General features: G+C 44.1%; 1 protein-coding gene across 1 annotated transcript in view; it reads right to left on the bottom strand.

Annotated features, from left to right (window-relative positions):
• Cpvl (carboxypeptidase vitellogenic like) overlaps positions 1-21,867 on the bottom strand; it is a 104,274-nt gene that overhangs the window by 56,558 nt on the left and 25,849 nt on the right. Inside the window, exons 6-8 of the mRNA XM_029478808.2 lie at positions 19,384-19,450; positions 4,037-4,159; positions 3,515-3,646 (exon numbers count right to left, since the gene is read on the bottom strand). Of these exons, the coding sequence (XP_029334668.1) occupies positions 3,515-3,646; positions 4,037-4,159; positions 19,384-19,450 (322 nt within the window). The remainder of the gene's footprint in view (positions 1-3,514; positions 3,647-4,036; positions 4,160-19,383; positions 19,451-21,867) is intronic.

Raw genomic sequence — 21,867 nt, 5'->3', positions numbered from 1 at the left:
GAGAGACCCAAGATGTAGACAACTGCCCTGAACAGCCCTTGGCAGTGCTCTCTGAAGCTATGAAATGCAAAGCTCAGAGCTTCAGGAGGAAAAAGAAAGTGCCCTGGAAGCAGGCTGGGGTAAGGCTGGAAGATGAAGAAAGGAGGGGGTTGAGGGTTAGGGAGGGGTGGTGTTTGCTTTCTGCGCCCGCTGATGTATTTTAAAAGGACCCCCTGAAAGGATTGTACGACATGAATTCAACACATCCTAAAAAAAAAAAAAAAAAAAAAAAATCCATCAAGAATGGGTTTAGTTTATTAGAAGATAAAATACCATCATCCAAATGTTTGGTGAGGAAACTTAAGATTTTCGGAAGTGCAATAACTTGGCCAGGGTATGCACTGATAATGGCTCTAGCTCCTCCGTGACCTCAGCCTGTACTCTCCACCATGTACCTGCTTGCTAAACTAACAGTCAGACTGCAGTGCCTCCCTGTGCTCAGTACCTCTGCTTGTACAGCGTCCTTGGGTAAAGGCATGAGGACTGAGAAGGGTAAGGAACTATACAAAGTCTGTTAGGCATGCTGGGAATTCTGCTCTGGGCTGCATCTGGAGAAATGTCCCCACTTCATCTTCACACTGCAGAGATACCTGCTTGATTAATAAACCTGTGGGTTCATCACCCCGAGCAGGTGTCTTTCTTTAATTTGTCCACTCTTTGCTAGAAGTTGTACTGCATGCACACATCACTGGTGGAGTCAATTTTCTGGGGTGAGAAGGGTAGGTCAGTTGGTACAGCACTTGCCACACAAGCATGAGGACCCACAGTCAATCCTCAGTACCTGTGTAAAACCCCTGGGGCCGTGTTGTTCACCAGTCCTCTCAGAGCTTTGGAGATGGGAATAGGTAGATCACTGGGCTTTCTGATTAGCTTCTCTAGAATTTCTCTAGGAGAGTCCCAGGCACGTGAGAGACCCTGCCTCACAAAGCAAAACGGTGGGAATGTCTGTGTGGAGGCCTGACATCAACCTCTGGCCTCCACATAAACATACTTGAACATACATCTGTATAGTGTGTGTGCACAAGAACACGTGTGCACATATCACACACACACACATTTTTAATTTAAAAAACCAATGGATTGTTTTCAATGAGAAATAAAACATTTGCTGTCTAACAAATAATGGGGCTAGATTATTCCAGAAATCTACGTCATAATCAAAACTTGTTTCACAGAGAATGTTCTGTGATTTAGATAGAGCATTGTTAGGAAGAAAATAGAAGAAACAAGAGATCAGTCATTTACTCTTGGAGAATTGTGGGAATGCCTCTGGATTTTTATAGAATATACCCAAGAACTATTGCATGAGGGGAAAACCCTGGGCATGTGGTCAGGAGGACCCATTCCACAACCTCCATGTGACCTTCTGGGGTTGGCCCAGCAACCCCATCAGTGCATGCATATGGATGGCTTTGCCTGTTTCCAGTGTTCCCAACAGATGTTTCTACTCTTTTACTAACTGACTCATCTTAAAAATCAGAACCCTGGGTACTGGTAGCTGCTCAGCCGTTAAGATCACTTGCCGTTCTTGCAGAGGACCCAGGTTCTGTTGACAGCACATATATGGTAGCTAACAACCAAGTGTAAATCCAGTTCCAGGAGATCTGATGCCTTGTTCTGGCCTCTAGGGGCACTAGGAATGCATTGGGATGCACATCTGTCCATGCAGGCAGACACTCATACACATAAGATAAAATAAAAATTTTAAATAAAGGAATGAGAACATCAAACAGGCTGAGTCTGTTGGACTTGAAATTTTGACATCTGTGTCCTCTTGAATGATCCATCTTTTAGGATGTCTTAGCATTTTTAGCTAGCCTACCAAGCACTGCTTTGTCAATTTCCTTTGAAAACTCAGAGGCTTTAATCCATCACTCAAGAGCTTGAGCCAATGATTGGAGAGACATCCCATACCTTTAAGGAATATTAGGAGAGGTATTTTAGTTTTGATTTTCTATTGAATTTAGTTTGGGAGCAACTCCTGTGCCATAGTCTCGCTGTCTCTAACCATACAAAATACTCCTATTTTTCAACAGTTCTTCCAACCTACGAGTGCCATGGCTGCCATATCATGTGCTGTGCATATCATTTTGCTTCCTTCCTTCTTTGGGCCTCTCTGCTGGTCTTGCTTCAGACACTACTTAACAATCTCTGTGTGTTTCTTCAAAACCATAGTGAATGTTCCTCTCTTGCAAATTAGTCTCACACCACATAAAATGTCTCAATTCTCAAGCATCCCTCTTTCCCCCATCTCTACCACAGCAGGTAGCCTAAAGCCTAAAACGTATCCAGAAGATTCTCTTATTGCCAGGGAAAGCTTGATCTTATGTGCTCCCGAGACAATTCCTCTTCCTTCGTGTTTACAGCTGCACAAGGCATCCTGACTCCACATTTTGCAGCCACATCTGGTGCCCTGACCCAGAATGGAGAGTCTGCGCATCCTGTCTAGGGTTGGGCTTCCCTTTCTCAACCCATCTGCACAGCTTGCTGCTATCAGACTTCAATGCAAACCAAGTCACGTCCCCCAGGGATCTCAGCAGTGTCCTGGTACCCTGCTTGTAAAATGAGCTTCACTTTAAATTGCTTCTTTTCTCCCAAGTCTAGATGTCTCCTGTTTGATCATAATTGGCATATCTGATGCTTCTGAAAGACGATTAACATCGGGCCTTGGTCCAAAAAGACACAATGGCCGTAGGCACACAAAGCACACGAAAGAGCACGCAGATTGAGGTCTTCAGCATTCATACCTCACTTCATTTCCCTGTGTGTCAGAGAAGATGGTTCTATAGATGCATAGCAAAAGTACTGAAGGAAGATTGTTTGCTTTGCTTTTGCATTGGCTAAACATACATGAGTTCCTGTATCTCAGTATTTAGTGCAACGTTATACCATAAATAACCAAACTCCACAGGAAAAACGTAGGTAAAGGCTCAAATCATATCGTCACTCTCATATTCAAGTGTTAGGTTAACTGCACACTGTGCTTCTTAGAAGATGTCCCCCAGTACACTATATTTTGTAGACTTTGATCCTGACACCTGGAGGCATGTGACTTTGGTTACACGCCAGATCACCTCTATGGCTGAAATATTGCTTGTGGACATAACCCTTCTAAATGTGTCCGAGCATCTGTTGAAGCTCAGGCATCCGCTTCCCAGGTTACCTTGCTTCTAATTTCCATATGCTGCAGAATGCCTTCAGGCCCCACACAGCATTTAAAGAAATCAGAACGTCTAATGAGAGCCACAGTTAGATACACATGCCAGAATGATCTCAAGGTTAAAAATACAGCCTAAGTGAACTCAGAGGCGTGCAGGTGGAGCTTCTCTGCATGTTCACTCTTTCGCCTCCTGATCATAGACAGAGGGGATAGATACCATCCCAAAGGCTGGAGCACCATGGTGCACCTCCTGACCCCTCCTCTCCTCAGATGGTTTTAATTGCTCAAGGGCATCCTGGGGGCCCCAGCACTCACTTCAAAGGCCTTCATCCACTCCTGCTCTTTGATGTATTTTATGCACTTGCTACACTGCTTCTGGAAGTACTTCTGCTGCTGTTCATCCAACAAGCCAATTTCATATAGGAATGCCGCATACCCTCCTATAATCTGGTGACAGAAGTGATACACATGAGCGCCACAGAGAGAAGGTTGGGCGCCTTTGGCTTCAAGAAGAAACAATTGACCTACTAATTTTTTTTTGCTGGAAACATTGCTACCTACTAATTTTTTGCTGGGATTAGCCAATCCAGACAACTGTACACACAGACATATACAACAGGAAAGTCACACAAACGCACAATCTGATGTTGGCCACCACACAGGCTGAGACAGTAAGTTGACACACTGAAAGGTTAAACTAAGAATTCAATTTGAGTAACATCAACCTTAAATTTTAACAAATTTGGCCTCTGGGGTAGGAGGGATGTTCATTCAATTCAAGGGAATTGATATCTGTAAGGGAGGGACAGATTAAGAAAGAAAAAGCAGGACACCAACCGATTCAGGATCAGTGTATGCATCTCCAATGGCAATTCCTTTCAGGCGGATCTTGAACTTCTGCACAGGGTTGAGGGAGTGGATATAGTGTGCTAGGGCCGGAACATATTTCCCTGCATAAGACTGAGAAGGACAGACATTGAGATGGCAGTCCCAAACCTATCCATGAACAACTGCTGGGACTCAATCTACTTAACAAGTACCGCCCACTTCCTCAGCTCACCTTGAAGGTCCTACTGTAACCAAAAACTCTCGGGCCTCTTATTCTATTCTTACACCATATGGCCCAAGTGATGTGGAAAGCACGCAAATACCATGTTATATGTGAACATTCTAATGTCCTTCCAAACCAAAATGACCTGGACCACACCGGCCAGGTGTCTCTTTCCAGGAACTTCTGTTCCAACTTCTGTGGGCTCCTTCCCCCATTGGCCATCACACACTGTTGGTCTCAGTATGTGGAGGAGCTGGGGCACAGGGTCTCAGGTGGTGGTGAGTATGGCGAATATGATCCACCTGGGAGTCGATTTTGGAGGACAGCTCCTTTATTTAAATAGCCTGGCTAGATTTCATAGCTCCAGTTAGTGGGGAGAAGAGAAAAAAAGGACAAGGTGGGAGGTGCTCGAGCTGGGGGTGCAGCCTTCCAAGCACATCAACTAGGTTAGCAGACTCCCAGGGACAGGATTTCCGAGAAGCCAGTTCTCTGGCGGGAAACAGAATCCTATGGTCTTTGTCTCTATAGAGTTAAATAGGCCTAAGCATGATTTGGGTAGGGAGTGGCCCCGTTCTGCCATGCTCTCTGAGAGATTTCTGGGGTATGGGCAATAGGCTCTACCAACCATTATCTGACTTAGGAACGCACAAAGTTCTAATAAAGAAAAGAATAAAATCTCAAATCTAAACCTAATATTTGAAAATCTGCATAGTAATGCAAAATTTGAAATCAACATATACTAAAGTAGAAGAAGGTGCAAACAAAATAATATTTATTTGTCAATGAACACTGGTGTTTTATCCATGTTTTCCAGCCTTTTCTAGCACGAGATCCTTTTCCAAGGCAAATTATTTTGTGGACTAATTTTCCCCTAACAAACATAATAATTCCACTTTCCAACAATGTTATAAAGTTCTTTTACTGGCCCAATTATACAGATTAATTTGTTTTTGTTATGTCGGACTATTTTCAAGTGTCAAGTCTCTCCTTCCACCACATGGGTCTCAGAGATGAAACTTAGGTCCTCGGGCTTAGTCAGGAGCACGTTCTCCTGCTGAGCTCTCTCTCTCTCTCTCTCTCGCTCTCTCTCTCTCTCTCTGTCTGTCTGTCTGTCTCTCTCTATCTCTGTCTCTCTCTCTGTCTCTCTCTCTCTCTCTGTCTCTCTGTCTCTCTGTCTCTCTCTCTCTCTCTCTCTCTCTCTCTCTCTCTCTCTCTCTCTCTCTCTCCCCTGCTCAGTAATATTTGAAAACACTGTTTTACTAATCCCACCAAAAGCCTCCTCCTTGGCTTGTCCAGTTTTATCCCACTCTGAACTCCATGTGTTCACAATGAAGTTCTTAATCCCAGTGCTTCCTGTGACCTCCCTTGCAGTTCATGCTAACCATGTTCTGGATGCTCAGGTCAGAAATCTTGGTCCGTTCTTTGTATTTCTTTCTCTTGTATCCCTTAAAGTTTGTCATCAAACTATTTCTTTTATCATCTGGGGCACAGTGTCTTCTTCCATGTCTTCTTCCTTGCCTTGCTCCAGCCTGGGTCACTGTAGTGACTTCTAAAATGGTCTTCTTCTTTAGCTCTTAGCCACTCTATATTTTTTTAGACAATGGTACAGCTAAAAACCCAGGCCAGACTATGCTACCACAAAAGAAATTGAAGAAGACCTCAGAAGATGGAAAGATCTCCCATGCTCATGGATTGGCAGGATTAATTAACATAGTAAAAATGGCCACACTACCAAAAGCAATCTACAGATTGAATACAATCCCTATTAAAATACCAACTCAATTCTTCACAGAGATAGAAAGAGCAATTCTCAAATTCATCTGGAATAACAAAAAACTCCAGGATAGTGAAAACCATTCTCAATAATAAAAGAACCTCTGGGGGAATCACCATCCCTGACCTCAAGCTGCACTACAGAGCAATAGTGATAAAAACTACATGTTATTGGCACAGTGACAGGCAAGTAAATCAATGGATGACACAGAAATGAACCCACACACCTATGGTCATTTGATCTTTGACAAAGGAACTAAAACCATCCAGTGGGGAAAAAGACAGTATTTCAACAAATGGTGCTGGATCAACTGGTGGCTAGCATGTAGAAGAATGCAAATCAACCAACTCCTTTTACAAAGCTCAAGTCCAAGTGGATCAAGGACCTCCACATAAAACAAGATATGCTGAATCTAATAGAAGAGAAAGTGGAAAAGAACCTCGAATACATTGGCACAGGAAAATTTTTCCTGAACAGAACACCAATGGCTCATGCTCTAAGATCAACAATTGATAAATCATAAAATTACAATGCTTCTGTAAGGCAAAGGAAACTGTCAATAGGACAAAACAGCAATTCACAGATTGGGAAAAGATTTTTTACCAATTCTACATCCAATAGAGGGCTAATATTCAATATATACAAAGAACTCAAGAAGTTAGACTCCAGAGAGCCAAACAACCCAAATAAAACAGTGGGATACAGAGCTAAACTAAAAATTCTCAACTGAAGAATATCGAATGGCTGAGAAGCACCTAAAGAAAAGTTCAACATCCTTAGTCATCAGGGAAATGCAAATCAAAATGACCCTGAGATTCCACTTCACACCAGTCAGAATGGCTAAGATCAAAAACTCAGGTGACAGCAGACGTTGGCCAGGATGTGGAGAAAGAGGAACACTCCTCCATTGTTGGTGGGATAGCAAGCTGGTACAACCACTCTGGAAATCAGTCTGGTGATTACTCAGAAAATTGGAAATAGTTCTACCTGAGGACCTAGTTATACCACTCCTGGGCATATACCCAAAAGATGCCCTAACATATAGCAAGGACACATGCTCATAGCAGCCATATTTATAATAGCCAGAAGCAGGAAACAACCTAGATGTCCCTCAGCAGAGGAATAGATACAGAAAATGTGGTACATTTACACAATGGAGTACTACTCAGCTATTAAAAACAATGACTTCAGCCCAGGCCTTTAATCCCAGCACTTGGGAGGCAGAGGCAGGTGGATTTCTGAGTTCGAGGCCTGCCTGGTCTACAGAGTGAGTTCCAGGACAGTCAATACTACACAGAGAAACCCTGTCTCGAAAAAACAAACCAAACCAAACAAAACAGAACCCAAAACAATGACTTCATTAAATTCGAAGACAAATGGATGGAATTACAAACTATCATCCTGAGTGAGGTAACCTAGTCACAAACGAACACACATAACGCACATGGTATGTACTCGCTGATAAGTGGATACTAACCACAAAAAAAAAGCTCAGAATACCCATGATACAACTCACAGACCATATGAAACCCAAGAAGGAAGACCAAAGTGTGGATGCTTCAGTCCTACTCAGAAGAGGAAAGAAAATAATCACGGGAGGTAGAAGGAGAGAGTGGGAGGGAGAGAGGAGGGGGAGGGGAAAAGGGGGCAGCATCAGATATGGAAGGAGACTGGGGAGATGTACAGAGAATCAGGAATTTGAATGGAGGTGTGTAGCAGTGGGGGATGGAGAACTGGGGGTTAGCCTTTAGAAAGTCCCAGATGCCAGGGACCCAAAAGGTTCCCAGGACCCAACAGGGATGACATTAGCCAACATACAAAGGGGAGATAGAACCTATAGAGACCATACCCAGTGGATAGGCATGACCCCTGGTTGAGGGATGGGGCCACCCACCCACCTCAAAAATAATAATCCAGAATTGCTCCTGTCAAAAGGAAATGCGGAGAAGAAGAGACTGAAGGAAAGACCATCCAGAGACTGCCCCACTTAGAGATCCGTCCCATCTGCAGACACCAAACGCAGACACTATTGCTGATGCCAAGAAGTGCTTGCTGGCAGGAGCCTGGTATAGCTGTCTCCTAAGAGGCTATGCCAGAGCCAGATCAATACAGATGTGGATGCATGCAGCCAACCATTGGATTGAGCTAGGGGACGCCAATGGAGAATTTAGGGGAAGGACTGAAGGAGCTGAAGGGGTTTGCAACCCCATAGGAAGAACAACAATATCAACCAACCAGACCCCCCAGAGCTCCCAGGGACTAAACCACCAATCAAATAATACACATGGAACGACCCCTGGCTTCAGCTGCATATGTAGCAGAGGATGGCCTTATCTGGCATCAATGGGAGAGGAACCCCTTGGTCCTGTGGAGGCTCCATGACCCAGGGTAGGGGAATGCTAAGATGGTGAAGTGGGAGTGGGCAAGTGGGTGGGGGAGCACCCTCATAGAAGCAGCAGGGAGGGGGGATGGGATGGGGTTTTGTGGAGGAGAAACTGGGAAGGGGATAACATTTGAAATGTAAATAAATAAAATAACCAATAAAAAAATACTTCCGTGACTCTGCACTGGATGAAAACAGAGGCTTTATTTGAGGCAGAAAGGTTAACAGGACCCACTCTCTTCACCAACCTCACCCCCTGCTACCTTCTTCCTCATTCCCCTCAGGCCCCACTGGGTACCACGGTGTCCCTTGCATGCACCAGGGCTTTCGTGTTCATTTCTCTTTCCTCCTGGAGTGCTTTCTCCCAAGTATCTGAATGGTTCGTTGCCTCTTGTCCTTAAGCGAGGCCACATGGGCAGGGTCTTTTCTGGACACTTGCCAAAAATTTTTAATGTTCCTATTTTCTTGTTTCATAGGCTTTAATTTACCTCTTAACTCTTAATCCTCCTCAAAACCTCTTACCTACTCATCCTTTTACGTTATTGTGCTTGCTCCCATCTTAGAAGACGCCTGAACACAGGTGGAAGCATCTCATTCGCTTATTTTGATTCATTGTGCCTGATGCTGTTAGTGTTCACTACATAGCTGTGACATGAACCCGTCCATGTGCATTTGGTAAAGGGCGGTGCACAGGCATTCACAATAGACTAAAGGCTTTACACGAGTATCTGTAAATCTGCTCTTGTGACATTCCCAAGGCTCTTCATAGACTTGGAGCGTTTACCTGCCGTAAACTGATCTATACCATAGTCACCCTCACAGGTTGGAGATATCACTGCTCTTGCTTCAAGCTAGGACACGGGACTTGAAGAGGTTAAGTGGTAAGAGGCAGAATCCCACATGGTCTGCCCTGCTTCAAAAGGCTAAAGTCCTCTCCAGCTGATAAAAGCAGCCAATTCACATAACTTGTTTGCGATCTTGTTTGCACGGCGCTCTTGTGCAATAGCAGTGACTTAGGTAAAGCAGTGAATGAAAACACGCCTTCAGCTCTTATACTCAGGAACCTGGCTTAGTTTTCTTATGTTTGTATGCAGAGGGGTTTACACGTCTGAAGTTTGGGTTGGCACATAACTGTGCAATGTTGGTCTTATTGGTGGAAATAGAGAAGATTTATTAGATACATTTCTGTAAAATAATACATTTTCCTGAGTAATCACTTAACTGGCAAATCTGACACCCAGCCTGCAGTCAGCAAGGGCTCCCGAGACAAGTCATCTGCCAAGATCATCATGCTAGATACTTAGGGAGACACAAAAATGAATAAAACACAAAACTGTCCTTTGGAAGATTACAGTTACTTCTAAAAACAGATTATAGAAACTGCATCTCCAACCCACCAGAGCAAATATACAATTTATGAATTGCATTCTCCTGGTGTGCCCAATGACCAATGGACCTGTAAAACAGGCCCATACAAGCACACGCAATACATGACTGACTGATCTCAGGTTACCTCTAATTATTTTCCTTTATAGAAATTCATACAAGGGGCTGGTGAGATGGCTCAGTGGGTAAGAGCACCCGACTGCTCTTCCGAAGGTCCAGAGTTCAAATCCCAGCAACCACATGGTGGCTCACAACCATCCGTAACGAGATCTGGCGCCCTCTTCTGGAGTGTCTGAAGACAGCTACAGTGTACTTACATATAATAAATAAATAAATCTTTAAAAAAAAAGAAATTCATACAAATGCTAAAAATGTATACACTTAGCAATAGTATTTCTAGGGTTGTATTCTTGTTACATTTGGTAAATAAAATTTACTCTTTCCAAGGAGGAAGACCATGTCTTTTACATAGCAATGTAGTCAGTGGAGGTAAATTTAGCCTAAAAATATCCAGTATATGGAGCCTTCCCGAGAGTCATTGCACATAAGCTATAACTAGGTAAGACATGGAAAAGGATATTATACTTTTAATACACATTCAAGATTTTTGAATTCATGATCCAAACTATTTCCTGTACCCTAAACATGAGTTGGTTAACAACAAACCTCACTTTCCTATATTTTGCAGCTACAAGGAGCTGAGGTCTGTGATGTTAATGGCGTACCTAGCTGGAGTTCTCGCCCCAGGATTGGCTGCTTCCATAGCTCTCATTTCTCCTAGCAAACCACAATTCAGTCAATGGCCACAGTCAATGGCCTGTGGCTCTCAGGTCCCATGCTGGGACCTGTTTGTATCTGTCCTATGCTTGCTAAGCAGAGCACTCAGGACATACAGGACAATGAGATGGATAATCCTATAATTGCTTCTAAAGCTGCCACGTTCTTCAATATTCCTCTGACATTGGCTCTCCTGGTGCTGAGGGTGTTTATCTCATCCTTTGTTCCTAATGACTATCACACACTCCCTTGCTTTGTGTCAGTGTGACAAATCCTTCATTGTCTTGTTCATTAATCATTCCGTTGGCTGAGTGATTCAGGCTGTCACACAGTAGACAATTACAGGATTATTTTATGGGGAATCAACACACTATAGTGAGATTTCTATTATTTTTACATTCCTTGTCGGGGTGTATTTCTTTGTGTTTGCAAAAGCAGACGTCTCATCCTGGAATCACTCATTTCTCAGTTTAACAATTCAATGCCTGTGAAAAACACTTGGGCAGACAACAGGTTGACAAATCAAGTATATTTTATTTCACTTCCCCTGACTTCTGTATATATTTAAAATAGAGCAAACCTTCATATCTGAGGGATGGGGAGTGTCTGCCTTCAGATTAGAAACAGCCTATGGCTGCTTGTGTTATTCCCTTGGACCTGAACATAAGAACACTCACCTTTGGTTCTGAGTTATGTCCTTAATAGGGACAGTGGTGACCACAATTAGAACTCCAGTCTTCTCTGACCTCCCAGGGATGCTCCCCAGTGTGGGAAGCTGAGGACCAGCAAAGCCCCTGAAGTCTGAAAGTTAACACTAGCCCTCCAGCCCCAGATCCAATAATAAACGCTCAGGGCAACATCAAAGCCATTCTGTGAGGGAAAAGGAAAAGTGCTGCCGGGAACAGACATGTTATGTTAGCGTTTGGCAGTGACCTTCGAACAAGGAACTCAGCCAGATAAGCATGTATGGCTCACGCCACAACTCAGGCAAAGTTAGTAATCAACACATCTGGATCCCCTCGGAAGTCCTCTCTGAGATTTAAAGGAGCTGCAGGCTGCCAATTGGAGCGCTGCTTGTGCATAGGACATTTTCCCCATGGTGACTGTCATCACGCTCACCTCCAGCGAGACGGACCAGGGACATCGGGCTGTGTGTGCTTGTACTTGCTTTATTTGCTGGAGCTCAAAGAAGCAATAAAGCTCGAATTCCTCTTCTTTATCAGAAGCAGGGTGGAGTTGAGCTCTCGGTCTTTGGTTTGGCCCAGGGTCTTAACATCATAGCCGCGTGCAGTTTTGATTCTGGGTCTGCAGTCCCTGTGCGTGCTTGCATGGTGCTGGGAACAGTTTCATGGTAACAGTCTGCAGAGGATGTGGTGCACACCTAATTATCCATGTGTGTAAATGTACACTGAGATTCAACGTCACTATGTGTTCCTCTGGATCTCTCCCTTCTTCCATGTTTCAGCAGCGTTCACCGCTGATTTATCTTGTTCCTGTTTCTCAGGTACTGGGAAGCGGGGAAGATTTCAGACCTAAAAACCAAGCTTCATTCAGCTCCTTCAAAGTGGGGGTGAGGCAAATAATAACATTATGTTGGAAAACATTGTGTCTACATAAATGTATGTGTATCCACAGTCTATAATTTTTAAGTAACATTTACCCATATTTCTTAAGTATAGCTTTTTTAAAAATGCAGCTATACTCACTTGCTGGCCTTGCTTCTGCGTATATATTTTGTGGTAAAACTGTAGCTTTATTAATGACAATAACAATAGCTTTTCAAAAACAGACAGCTGCCCTGAACATAGTTTCTTCACTCATAGTTTCTTCACTCATAATTGGACATAGTCCTCAGCTCTGCCTGGCAGAAAAGGTCAGGAGATTTGCAACCTCGGGGGTTGAGCCCCGAAAGATCATGCTGAGCACCCCACCCTGCTCAGGGCATCACCTCATTGTCCCAGTCATTCATCTGGCAAGATGCCTCTTTGAAGAATTCATGGCTGACTAAGGGAACTCTTGTTTCCAGGAGGGAATAAAGATGGCTACCTAGAAAGAGTTGCACGCACGCAATTGGGTGCAGCTCTTCCCAAGCACGGGCTTTGGAGCAGCCACACTCACCTATGGGAAGAGGCCAGAAGGAGCAGGAAAGCATCAATGCCGTGAACAGAACTCTGTATACACACTGAACACACAAAGGGAGTCATCAAAGTGCCAAAAACCAAACCTCTAACTCTACTGGAAGAGCCCAGTCCAGATGAGGCCAACGCCATCCTGACTCCCTCAGCCTTGGGGCAGATGGGATCTCACTTAGCTCAGCACCATTGTTTTCTCTGCAGAGACAGGTGTAACTTCAAACGGTCAGTTTGCAAAACGAGCAAGCAATGCCAGCACCCCAATGTTGTGGTAATCTCCACAACTTCCTAGACATTTCTAGACCGTGCGTCATCTCACCGAGACTGCACTGAAGCAATTAAAAGGGAAGCTTTTTAACAAGAGGGTGATATTATCAGCCATCTATTTCTCTTGAATGTGAGTTTAAAAAGAAAGCAGCAGACTCTACAGGCATAGACATGGAGCAAGACCATTTGGAACTGCAGCCAACTTTTAGTCACACCAAGCCATGCAAAGGTACTTGCTGACTTCTAAACAATAGGCAATTCACTTTTGATACCGAGGGTGTGTCTTTAAAAAAATATATATCACCCACCACTAACAGGGACAGGGACACAAGATACATCCCATCCCATCTTAGTCTGACCTCAGAGCTCAAGTGGAAAAGCCAAGCTTGCTGCCAGGTGACTAGAGATGGATAAAGTCCTTTGTTTGAAATGGAGACTCCAGTTAATTTGACTTGTAAATAATGGGTATGAGCAAAAGAGAGCACGGACCCAGGCTGAGGCCTTTGAGCTTTGTAGACAGAACTTAGAAGGTTGAAGCTGCCTAAGTGGTTTACCTTCGAATTGCTGCCCCCACTCCCCCAGACATCACTAACGGGGTCCCAGTGTTGTGTCTAGACGGCACTATCCGATCCAGCAGGACAGTTCAATTGAGACAAAGCTTATGACTTCTGTCTGTGCGTTCACATTCTTCTCCATGCAACTTGAGAATCAGTAAATACGGACTGATTTGATTTGGATATATTCTTTGAAAGCCGGAGGCCCAACTTGTAAACATTTCCATATGCCCTTGTTCAACTCTTTAGGTTGCAGTTTAAACCTTTATTTTTTTTATAATATTAAACTCATTAAACAGTCACAAATCCGTTTTCAATTCTAAAAGAAAATATTGGCAAGGGCAGATGGATGTAATTGGAAATAGACGTTTGTCATGGACTGAAGAGTTAAACCAGCTTGAACGCTATCTAATAAAATTCAGCAAGTTCCATGGCCTAGAAATAATTGCATTCCAGGGACCTCCAGTCCTTATATCACTTGAAACTTCCATTTGCTCTATAAAACTTTATGATCAAAGCTAAGTCTTTGTGATTAAAACTAGGTCTTGGCCAGAAAGACAGACATCCGAGGAGCTAAGGAGCCTCTTCTCATTCGTATAGAGTTGTAACCCTAGAGAGCTGCAGGGAATAGGAAAGGGGGTGTCAGACTCCATTCCAGGAGAAGAGGGTCAGAAGAAGAGAGTTCCGGGACATGATTTGGTTTCCAGAAAACACCTCCCCACACAAGGCTGTATAACCCACAGCCAATGTCAGCATTCCAATCCTTTGCCCTGGAGTCCCATCAGTAGGTCCCAGTTTTGCAGCTTTCCTGCTTTTTGGCTGGGAACCTTAATAAGGCAAACCTAGCCTAAGTCTCAGTCACTTCATCCTTAAGATCGGGATAATTATAAGAAAGCTGTCGGGATTAAAGAAAGCAATGAATTAAACAGTACTCAGTAAGCGAGGGGCTCGAGGCTGCTGTGCGTCCAAATCTAAGCGATCACTCTTATGATAAAACACCCAAACACAACGTTCTTGAAGCTACCTTCTAGGCCCCCAATTCATCAAATCCAAGAACTCGGGGGCTGATGGAGGCTGACACAGAATGACTCTTGGCCTATCACTAGCATGTTTCCCCCACTCCACCTCACAGGTCACCCTATCACTTGCACATGAGTGCTTGTGAGTCACCTCTTATAAAAAATGGGTCAGCACTTAATTCAAACATAAATATGTTAAGAGAAAACACACTGGGTAGGATCTAGCTGATCTTCTCTGATGAACGGTGACAATCCTGACAGAGAGGGAAGGTGTGTGGAGAAATAAACCTGAGTATGAGGTTACCAGGGTGAGAAGAAGACGGAAGATGAGTAGGAGGCTGTCCGAGGTGGTAGACGGGGGAGTCTCCAGGGACTTGGACAGGAGATAGGGACAATGACAGGGAGATGAAAAGCACCGAGGAGAAATACTGCTGATAGATTTATTGTATCCAACAACAGCCTTTCATGAAGCCACTCTGTAACATCCATTTAGCATGCGCTTAAAACTGAATAAGAAAAAATAATGAAACAAGCAAGACTTTCATATGCTGGGGTGCCCCTTCAGCCCATCAGTTGTCTTCAATGACATTGTCCAACACCATGCTCCCAAAAGGATTTTCCAATGCAGATGAAGATAAACTACCCCCGTTCAACTTACTAACTTACACTAATTAACTAATGCATAAGAACCTTCAAATAAGGTTCTGCCTGTACTTGGTTCTCAATTTACCTATGGCTACAAACCTACTTATAAAGAGAATCCACCCTTTCATGCTATGGGGAAGAGATGCCCAGTTTTCAGCATATGCCCCACCATCTTGGAAGCATCTCCATTCCAAAAACCACTCACATCATTGAGTCTTTGCCTGGACTGATATATATAGCCCATGCTCAAAGAACAATGGGCAGACCCCCTTCATCCTGCCACCTGCCTCTGTTTCAATGAGGACTGTCTTCCTTGAACGTCCAGCCCAGCCTGTGGATGCTGGAGAGGGTTCTTCTACACTGTGCCGATGTCCCTAGAACAAGAGCTGTTTCATGAATAGTTACAGGCTTGGGAGGATAATGCTTAGAAAGAAAGCTAATCACAGGAATTAAACACAGCTTGTTTCTTTTTGAAGTATTTTTTTCCTGCCTCAGGGAGGGTGATTTACAGACACATTTGTCTCTCTTTAGAGAAAATTAATTCCAGTTGGTATTCTGGGCAGAGAGGAAAAAAAAAAAAACAGAAAGAAAAGAGAGACGAGGCTTCTCCCTTGTCCTTCATACCCGAGGTAGACCTAAGCTGCTCTCCCTGGGATGCCTTGCCAGTCGAGTGTGGGTGGATCCTCACACATTCTGCTCCCTATAAAACAAATCAACCAAACTTCTAATACCATCATCAAGGTGCCTTCATCTTTTAGGCAAAGCAAATGCTTTTAACTCTGGGAAATGGAGCACAGTAGTAGAGGACTGGTTTATCATGCTCAAAGCTCTGATTCGTTCCCTGGACACACACACACACACACACACACACACACAGCCAAAATAACTCAAGGGAACAAGCAATGCTATAGACCAACAATGAGCAAACAGAGCTTCTATAAACACTTTCATCCCAGTCTGTATGCCAAGGGCCATAGGCTTTGTGCCCTAATGGAGGCAGCAACTGCTGGATGCTCTCTACAGTCAGTCACTATTTGAAATATCTAAGGAGGATTATCTAATTAAACACTCAAATGGTGCTATGTAATCACTACTATTATCATTCCCAGACTCTTTTAGACCATTGCCAGGGCTCTGAACGCTTGCTGAAGACCCTTGTGCAGGCTGCCTTCATTCCTGGCACACAAATGCAAAAGGTGCTAAACATTTCTTGCATTTATCCAATATTTTTCAAGGCTGAATCTACAAATTCAGTGGTGTTCCTTGTGACTCCCTAAGAAGGAAAACAAATGAGCTTTCAGGAAAGGAAGGTCTTTCGATTAACAGTTTGGGGAAGGGCTGGAGAGAGACAGAAGTTTGTATTATGTTCTAACTTCAGGGACATGGAGATGCCGTAAGAGTGAGCCTGGGTGACTGCCACTGACCATGTAATAAACAAAGCAAAACAGCTGTGGAGGTTGATTTCAAAACTAACCACTGCGGTTGCAAGATAAAATACAAAAAGACTCAGCGAGCTTAGTGACTGGCCTGGAACCACCCAGTGAGACCCAGCTCTCCAATTATCAACACAGGATTCCTCTACCATTCCAGGTCTCCAATTATCATGCCAGAACTCTATCTTGTCCATGAAAAGACAAACAAAACAGAGCTGTGAGACTGGGGAAGTAGGGCATTGCTACTTAGCGTTTTTTTCTTTCCAAAAAGGTACATGGCTGCAAGAGCAGGCATCTCCATCTTGTAGCCTGAGGGCTACGTGTGGCCAGATGCAGAATCATAAACATATTTAACACATGTGATTTCACGTTTGCTTTTGTTGTTTTGCTTTTGTATTGTTGGCTTGTTTCTATAACCCACTTGTATCATTTTCAGCTGTGAACTTTGGGGATGACATAGTGTCCCAGTGACGAAAGGTTGGATATGCATGGACAGACCCACTGTGCTCTTCTGAAGCTGCGGTCCTGTGGTTACTGCCTCTCTGCCTACCTTTCTTCCTCCTGTTTATCCTCCTTTATCTCATGGATGGCACAGGCTTCTTTAAGCATCCTGGCAGCAAAGCATATAAAAAGAAAATCTTTTTTTTTTCCCACACACATTTGGAAATGACATGCCTAAAAACCACAAGGCACAAATAAAAGAGACAAGTCAAAAATTTCCTCCAGGATTTGGCAGCTCTGCTGAGCATCATGGTTAACGACATTGCCACATTATTTGTTAGACAAGGAATTACACATTGAGCAGACCCATCCTCTGCTCAATGGGGAAATGCATGACTTCCAGGGTTTCTATAAAATGACAAGGGTGTCACTTCCTGCTCCTCTTCCAACTCGCCTCTGAAAACGCTCAAAAGGCAAAGAACAGCAGGAAGTGTTCCTGATAGAGGGACTGAATGTGATTTGATACTGAGCAACTGAGTATTAAAAAAAAAAATTATAGAATGCTAAACCATCTTCTCTGACAGCTTAGAAAAAAGGGAAGACAGGCTCAAGAAATTCCTGTCTCATGAACTCGCCATTCACTAGGAACTTAGCCTGTTTTTCTCTTTCAGTCCCTTAACGTGCCCATCTGTGAACTACTTGCCCGGCATCCTTCCAGCCCTTCCTCTGGCACCATCACTTGGACCTTCCTGTGAAAATCAGTCATTCCAGAGTTAAGCCTTATGGCTGAGAGGTTGACTGGCCCAGCAGGATCCTTCCTCCCAGTGCACCCTTAGACGCTGATCTTCATTCTAACCCTCTGGCCCAAGTTATTGGTCCCCAAATAGGATGGGACCTAAAGAAACCCTCAGAGATTCGAGAACATGGATAGACTGGTTGGTGAGTTAGACGTGTGGCATGCAGGAGCTGTCTAGTATGAAAAACACTTGCCTGGGGATGAATTGAGACAAGATCCAGGGACAGACCAACAGAGAGCAAGAGGCTAAGCCCTGGTGAAGGAAACATGGAAGGTTTTTGTTGGGTATTGTAATGATGGAGTCAGTCATTCTGAAGTCATTCAGAGTATAAGCTGGGAGTGTGGACAGGTGCCCAGGAGGAAAACTTTGCTGCTGCAAGTCTTGCTCCTTAGTGTAAGAGAAGGCACATGCAGACATCAGTGGAGGAGAGAACTGGATAAGCCTGTGGTGGGAATCAGAGTCACAGGACTAGCCAGAGTCACAAGGTCCGAAAGAGCTATCATCTCCCTCGCAGCAATGAGCACACTCTCAGTGCTCCAGGCCTGGCTTTTCAATGCCACTTTCCACTGGAATGAGCCAGAGTCCCTAGAAGAAAGGATTGATCTCAGGAGGGCGAGGGATATACAGGGTGCTTCCGAGTCCAATATCTGTGATAAAGGGAAAATGCTCAAAAATTATCAAACCTGTCAAAAGACACACATACACACACACACACACACACACACACACACACAGCACCAGCTTGAAGGGCCTTTCACAGAGCAGAGGAAGAAGATGCATCCTAAGTAATCAATTTTGATAGATCCTATAGGAATATCAACGCCTGGGCCCAAGGGGATGCACATGAACACAGAGAGGAGACAGACTAGATCAGCTCTGGAGGAGAAGGTGGGACGATATGCATACAGACACAGACGAGGACACTGCCATTTTATAACGCCCATTTTAGTCAGAGTAGACATGTCTCATCAACTGATCTAAAACTGTTGTGAGACAGATTGGGGAAAGAGTCATTCGTATGGTTATGGATTCCTATGGAATATGAACAGAAGCAGGTGTCTAGCCAATGCCATCTTAATCTAGTAATCAAGTTTGCCATCACCCTAGAGGCCAAGGGCTATGCTGTAGCTCATGCTGGGATGCCTAAAAGCATGCAGTGTTATCCAGTTGGGATCCTCAGTGAACCTGATCTCTGAGGAGAGAATAAGATGAGTTTGGAATATGGAATGTATTACTACAGACACCTGGCTCCCACTTAAAGTCACTGATATAAAATACAATAGCAAAAGCGATGAATCCTAGACCATACTCACCCATTGCACACATCCCAATACCTGAACCTTGACTGATCCCAGACCGACACCATTGTTGCAGAGGCTACTTGGGAGATGATTGGGAAATTATGAAAGTGGACCAGATCCACACTAATACACACACGACTATGCACATGACTGCTGTAGCTGTCACCATACAGTTCAATCTTCTTGCTATCCGAGGCACGCAAGAAAATGAGACATCAACTCACCTCGCCAGTGATGTAAAAATCATTCTTTGCATACTCAGGAAACAACGTGAAGAACTGAATCAGGGTGCTGCAGAAGAGAGAGCATAGAGATTGGTTGGAGGAGGCAGAGTGGCTGGCTACCACACCTCACCAGCTGGGGGCATGTACGCTGATGGAAAGAAGATAGCGTTGTGTTGTACACTCCTCTGGTTTTCAGTCCAGAGTGGCTAGTAATACTACATTCCACGGGGATGGCCAGGCAAAGCAAATAGGTCGCTGATACTGCCATACTAAGAGGTATGGACACTGCACACCAACACTGGCAATTTGGAAACTTGCAACTGCCACTTAGGGGGTCATCTGGCTGCTGAGGCGGCTTTGTGTCCCTGGTGCCAGCTTCCACATATTGTTTAACAATTTTCATGTAAACCTTATGAGGGACATCACTAGGCCAGCTTTGTGAGAGGAACTCGGAAGTTCAATAGTTTAGTAACACACCCACTGTGAGCGAGCAATGGACTATTGCTAAAGGAGCTCCCAGGATGCCAGGGCTTTAATAAGATCACCATGCTGTAAAAGAAAAGGAGGAAGAAGAGGAGAAGGAGGAGGGGGAGGAGGAGAAAGAGGAGGAAGATAATGAAGAAGGGAGAAGAAGGGAGGGAGGAAAAGAAAACAGCCAGAATTGCATAATCCCATGGCCACTTCAGTACATGTTCCTACTGTAAGTGTTCAGTAATATGTTCTAGGATTGAGATAAGTCAGCAGGGCATTCAGAATAGAGAAAAAGACTAGCTGGTTTTTAAATGTCTTTACCAAAGTCATTCCAAAAAGGAGACCAGAAAAAAAAAAAACCCTCATAAAACTCAGGCACTCTAGGAATGTCTTGACCTGCACTGCAAGGCCTGAGAAAGCCAGGCAGAGCTCTGGTCCCAGCTTCCTGCTGAGGGACTAAAAGTCATGAACCTCCCAGGGAAGATGAAAGACAAGGAGGCTCTGAAAAGCCAGGAGTGGGAGAGGGTTCAAGGGTTACAGAGAGGAAAACTCAATCATTATGACCAGCACCATCCCTGCTAGACTTAATTTTCAAAGGTTCCGTAAAACCCTGTGTGAAATACTGCTGTAGGCTTCGGTGCACTCTCTGTTATTTATAGTAGCTTTGGGGAACTAAATTTGCTGCATGTTCATAGTTTCCACGTTAGGACTGGCAGTGAGCGGGCTTTAGAACAAGGGTAAAAATAGGAGTTCGGTCTCCACCCTCCCCTCAGCGACCTTCAGGCTAAAAACACTTCCCTTCTCTCTTCCTGCTGTTGGAACAGCACCGGCTCATTACCTTATAGCCTATGTCCTTGGTATTCAGTGGGGAGTCCTTAGGCTTGACAGGTCTAGCAAATGAAAACTCAAGGTATCCTATTAAAATTGAAATTCAGATAAATAACAAATAATCCTTTATAAATATGTCCAAGTATTGTGTAGAACATACTGTGTGTGTGTGTGTGTTTATGCATGTGTGTATGTAGATGTATGTGGATGGGTGTGGGTGTGTACGTGCGTGGGTGTGAAGCCAGAGGTCTGTGTTGGCTGTCTTTTTAAACACTTTCCACCTTTAAAAGATACTTATATATAAAGAAATAGTCATTGTTTATCTGACTTTCAAATAAACTGGGCATTCCATGCTGTTTCTGGCCACCTAATTTGAAGAAGATAATCTCTCAAGTTACATCTGCCTGGAAAGTGCCTGCGTAGCTGAGGTTTCTGAAGCAAGAGCTCACACAAAGGAGCTATTACTGATTTAATCTCACAGTTACAGTCTTTCCATGAACTGAGTATTTCCTCGGAGTCTTTGGTAAATGATTCTTACACAGCAGCGAATTATGAAAATGGTAAATTTAGTAGCCGGAGCCACACACATGCCTCGCTCATCTAACTGTACTTAGGTCAAGCACTGTTCCAATGACATAGTGAGGTTCTGCTTAAAGTAAATCAGGACTCATGCCTGCTTTCATTTCACAGTTTAGCATAATGTAAGTGTTTGTGATGCACAAATGTGCATGTGATTTATTCAGGTATGAACATTGCCTGGCACAGAAATCCTGTATCAGGTGACTCTATTAAAAATCCCTGCTGGAACTCTGCCAAGGACTTCCCCATAACGGAATTTTAGTGAAAGGCTATTTGGTTGAAGAATGATCCACCACTGAGGAAGGAGCCAATGGGAGAACACTACTCCTCAAGTGACTTTTGGGAAAGGTCCTTTGATGGATGTAGGGCAGAGACAGTGAAGAAATGATCGCGTCCAACAGAGCTGGTGGCTGCTAGAGAATCTGGTCAGTTCTGGTAGAGTGGAAGCAATATGAGTGAGCTCCAAAGACATCAGGGGCTCAGGACTCTGCGAGAGGTCCCTAGTGATAAGGGTTTGGATCTGAGCTCCAGAGCTCCAGAATTGAAAGTTCAGCCCCTAGGCTTGGAGGTGGGGCTTTAGGGAGGTACCTGGCTCCTAAGAGCTCT

Source organism: Mus caroli, unplaced genomic scaffold, assembly GCF_978045245.1.
Source record: "Mus caroli unplaced genomic scaffold, Mus_caroli_1 scaffold_7, whole genome shotgun sequence".
In the NCBI taxonomy this organism is placed as follows: domain Eukaryota; kingdom Metazoa; phylum Chordata; class Mammalia; order Rodentia; family Muridae; genus Mus; species Mus caroli.
Note: the sequence above shows the minus strand (reverse complement) of the source record. Positions and strands in the feature narration are given on the sequence as shown.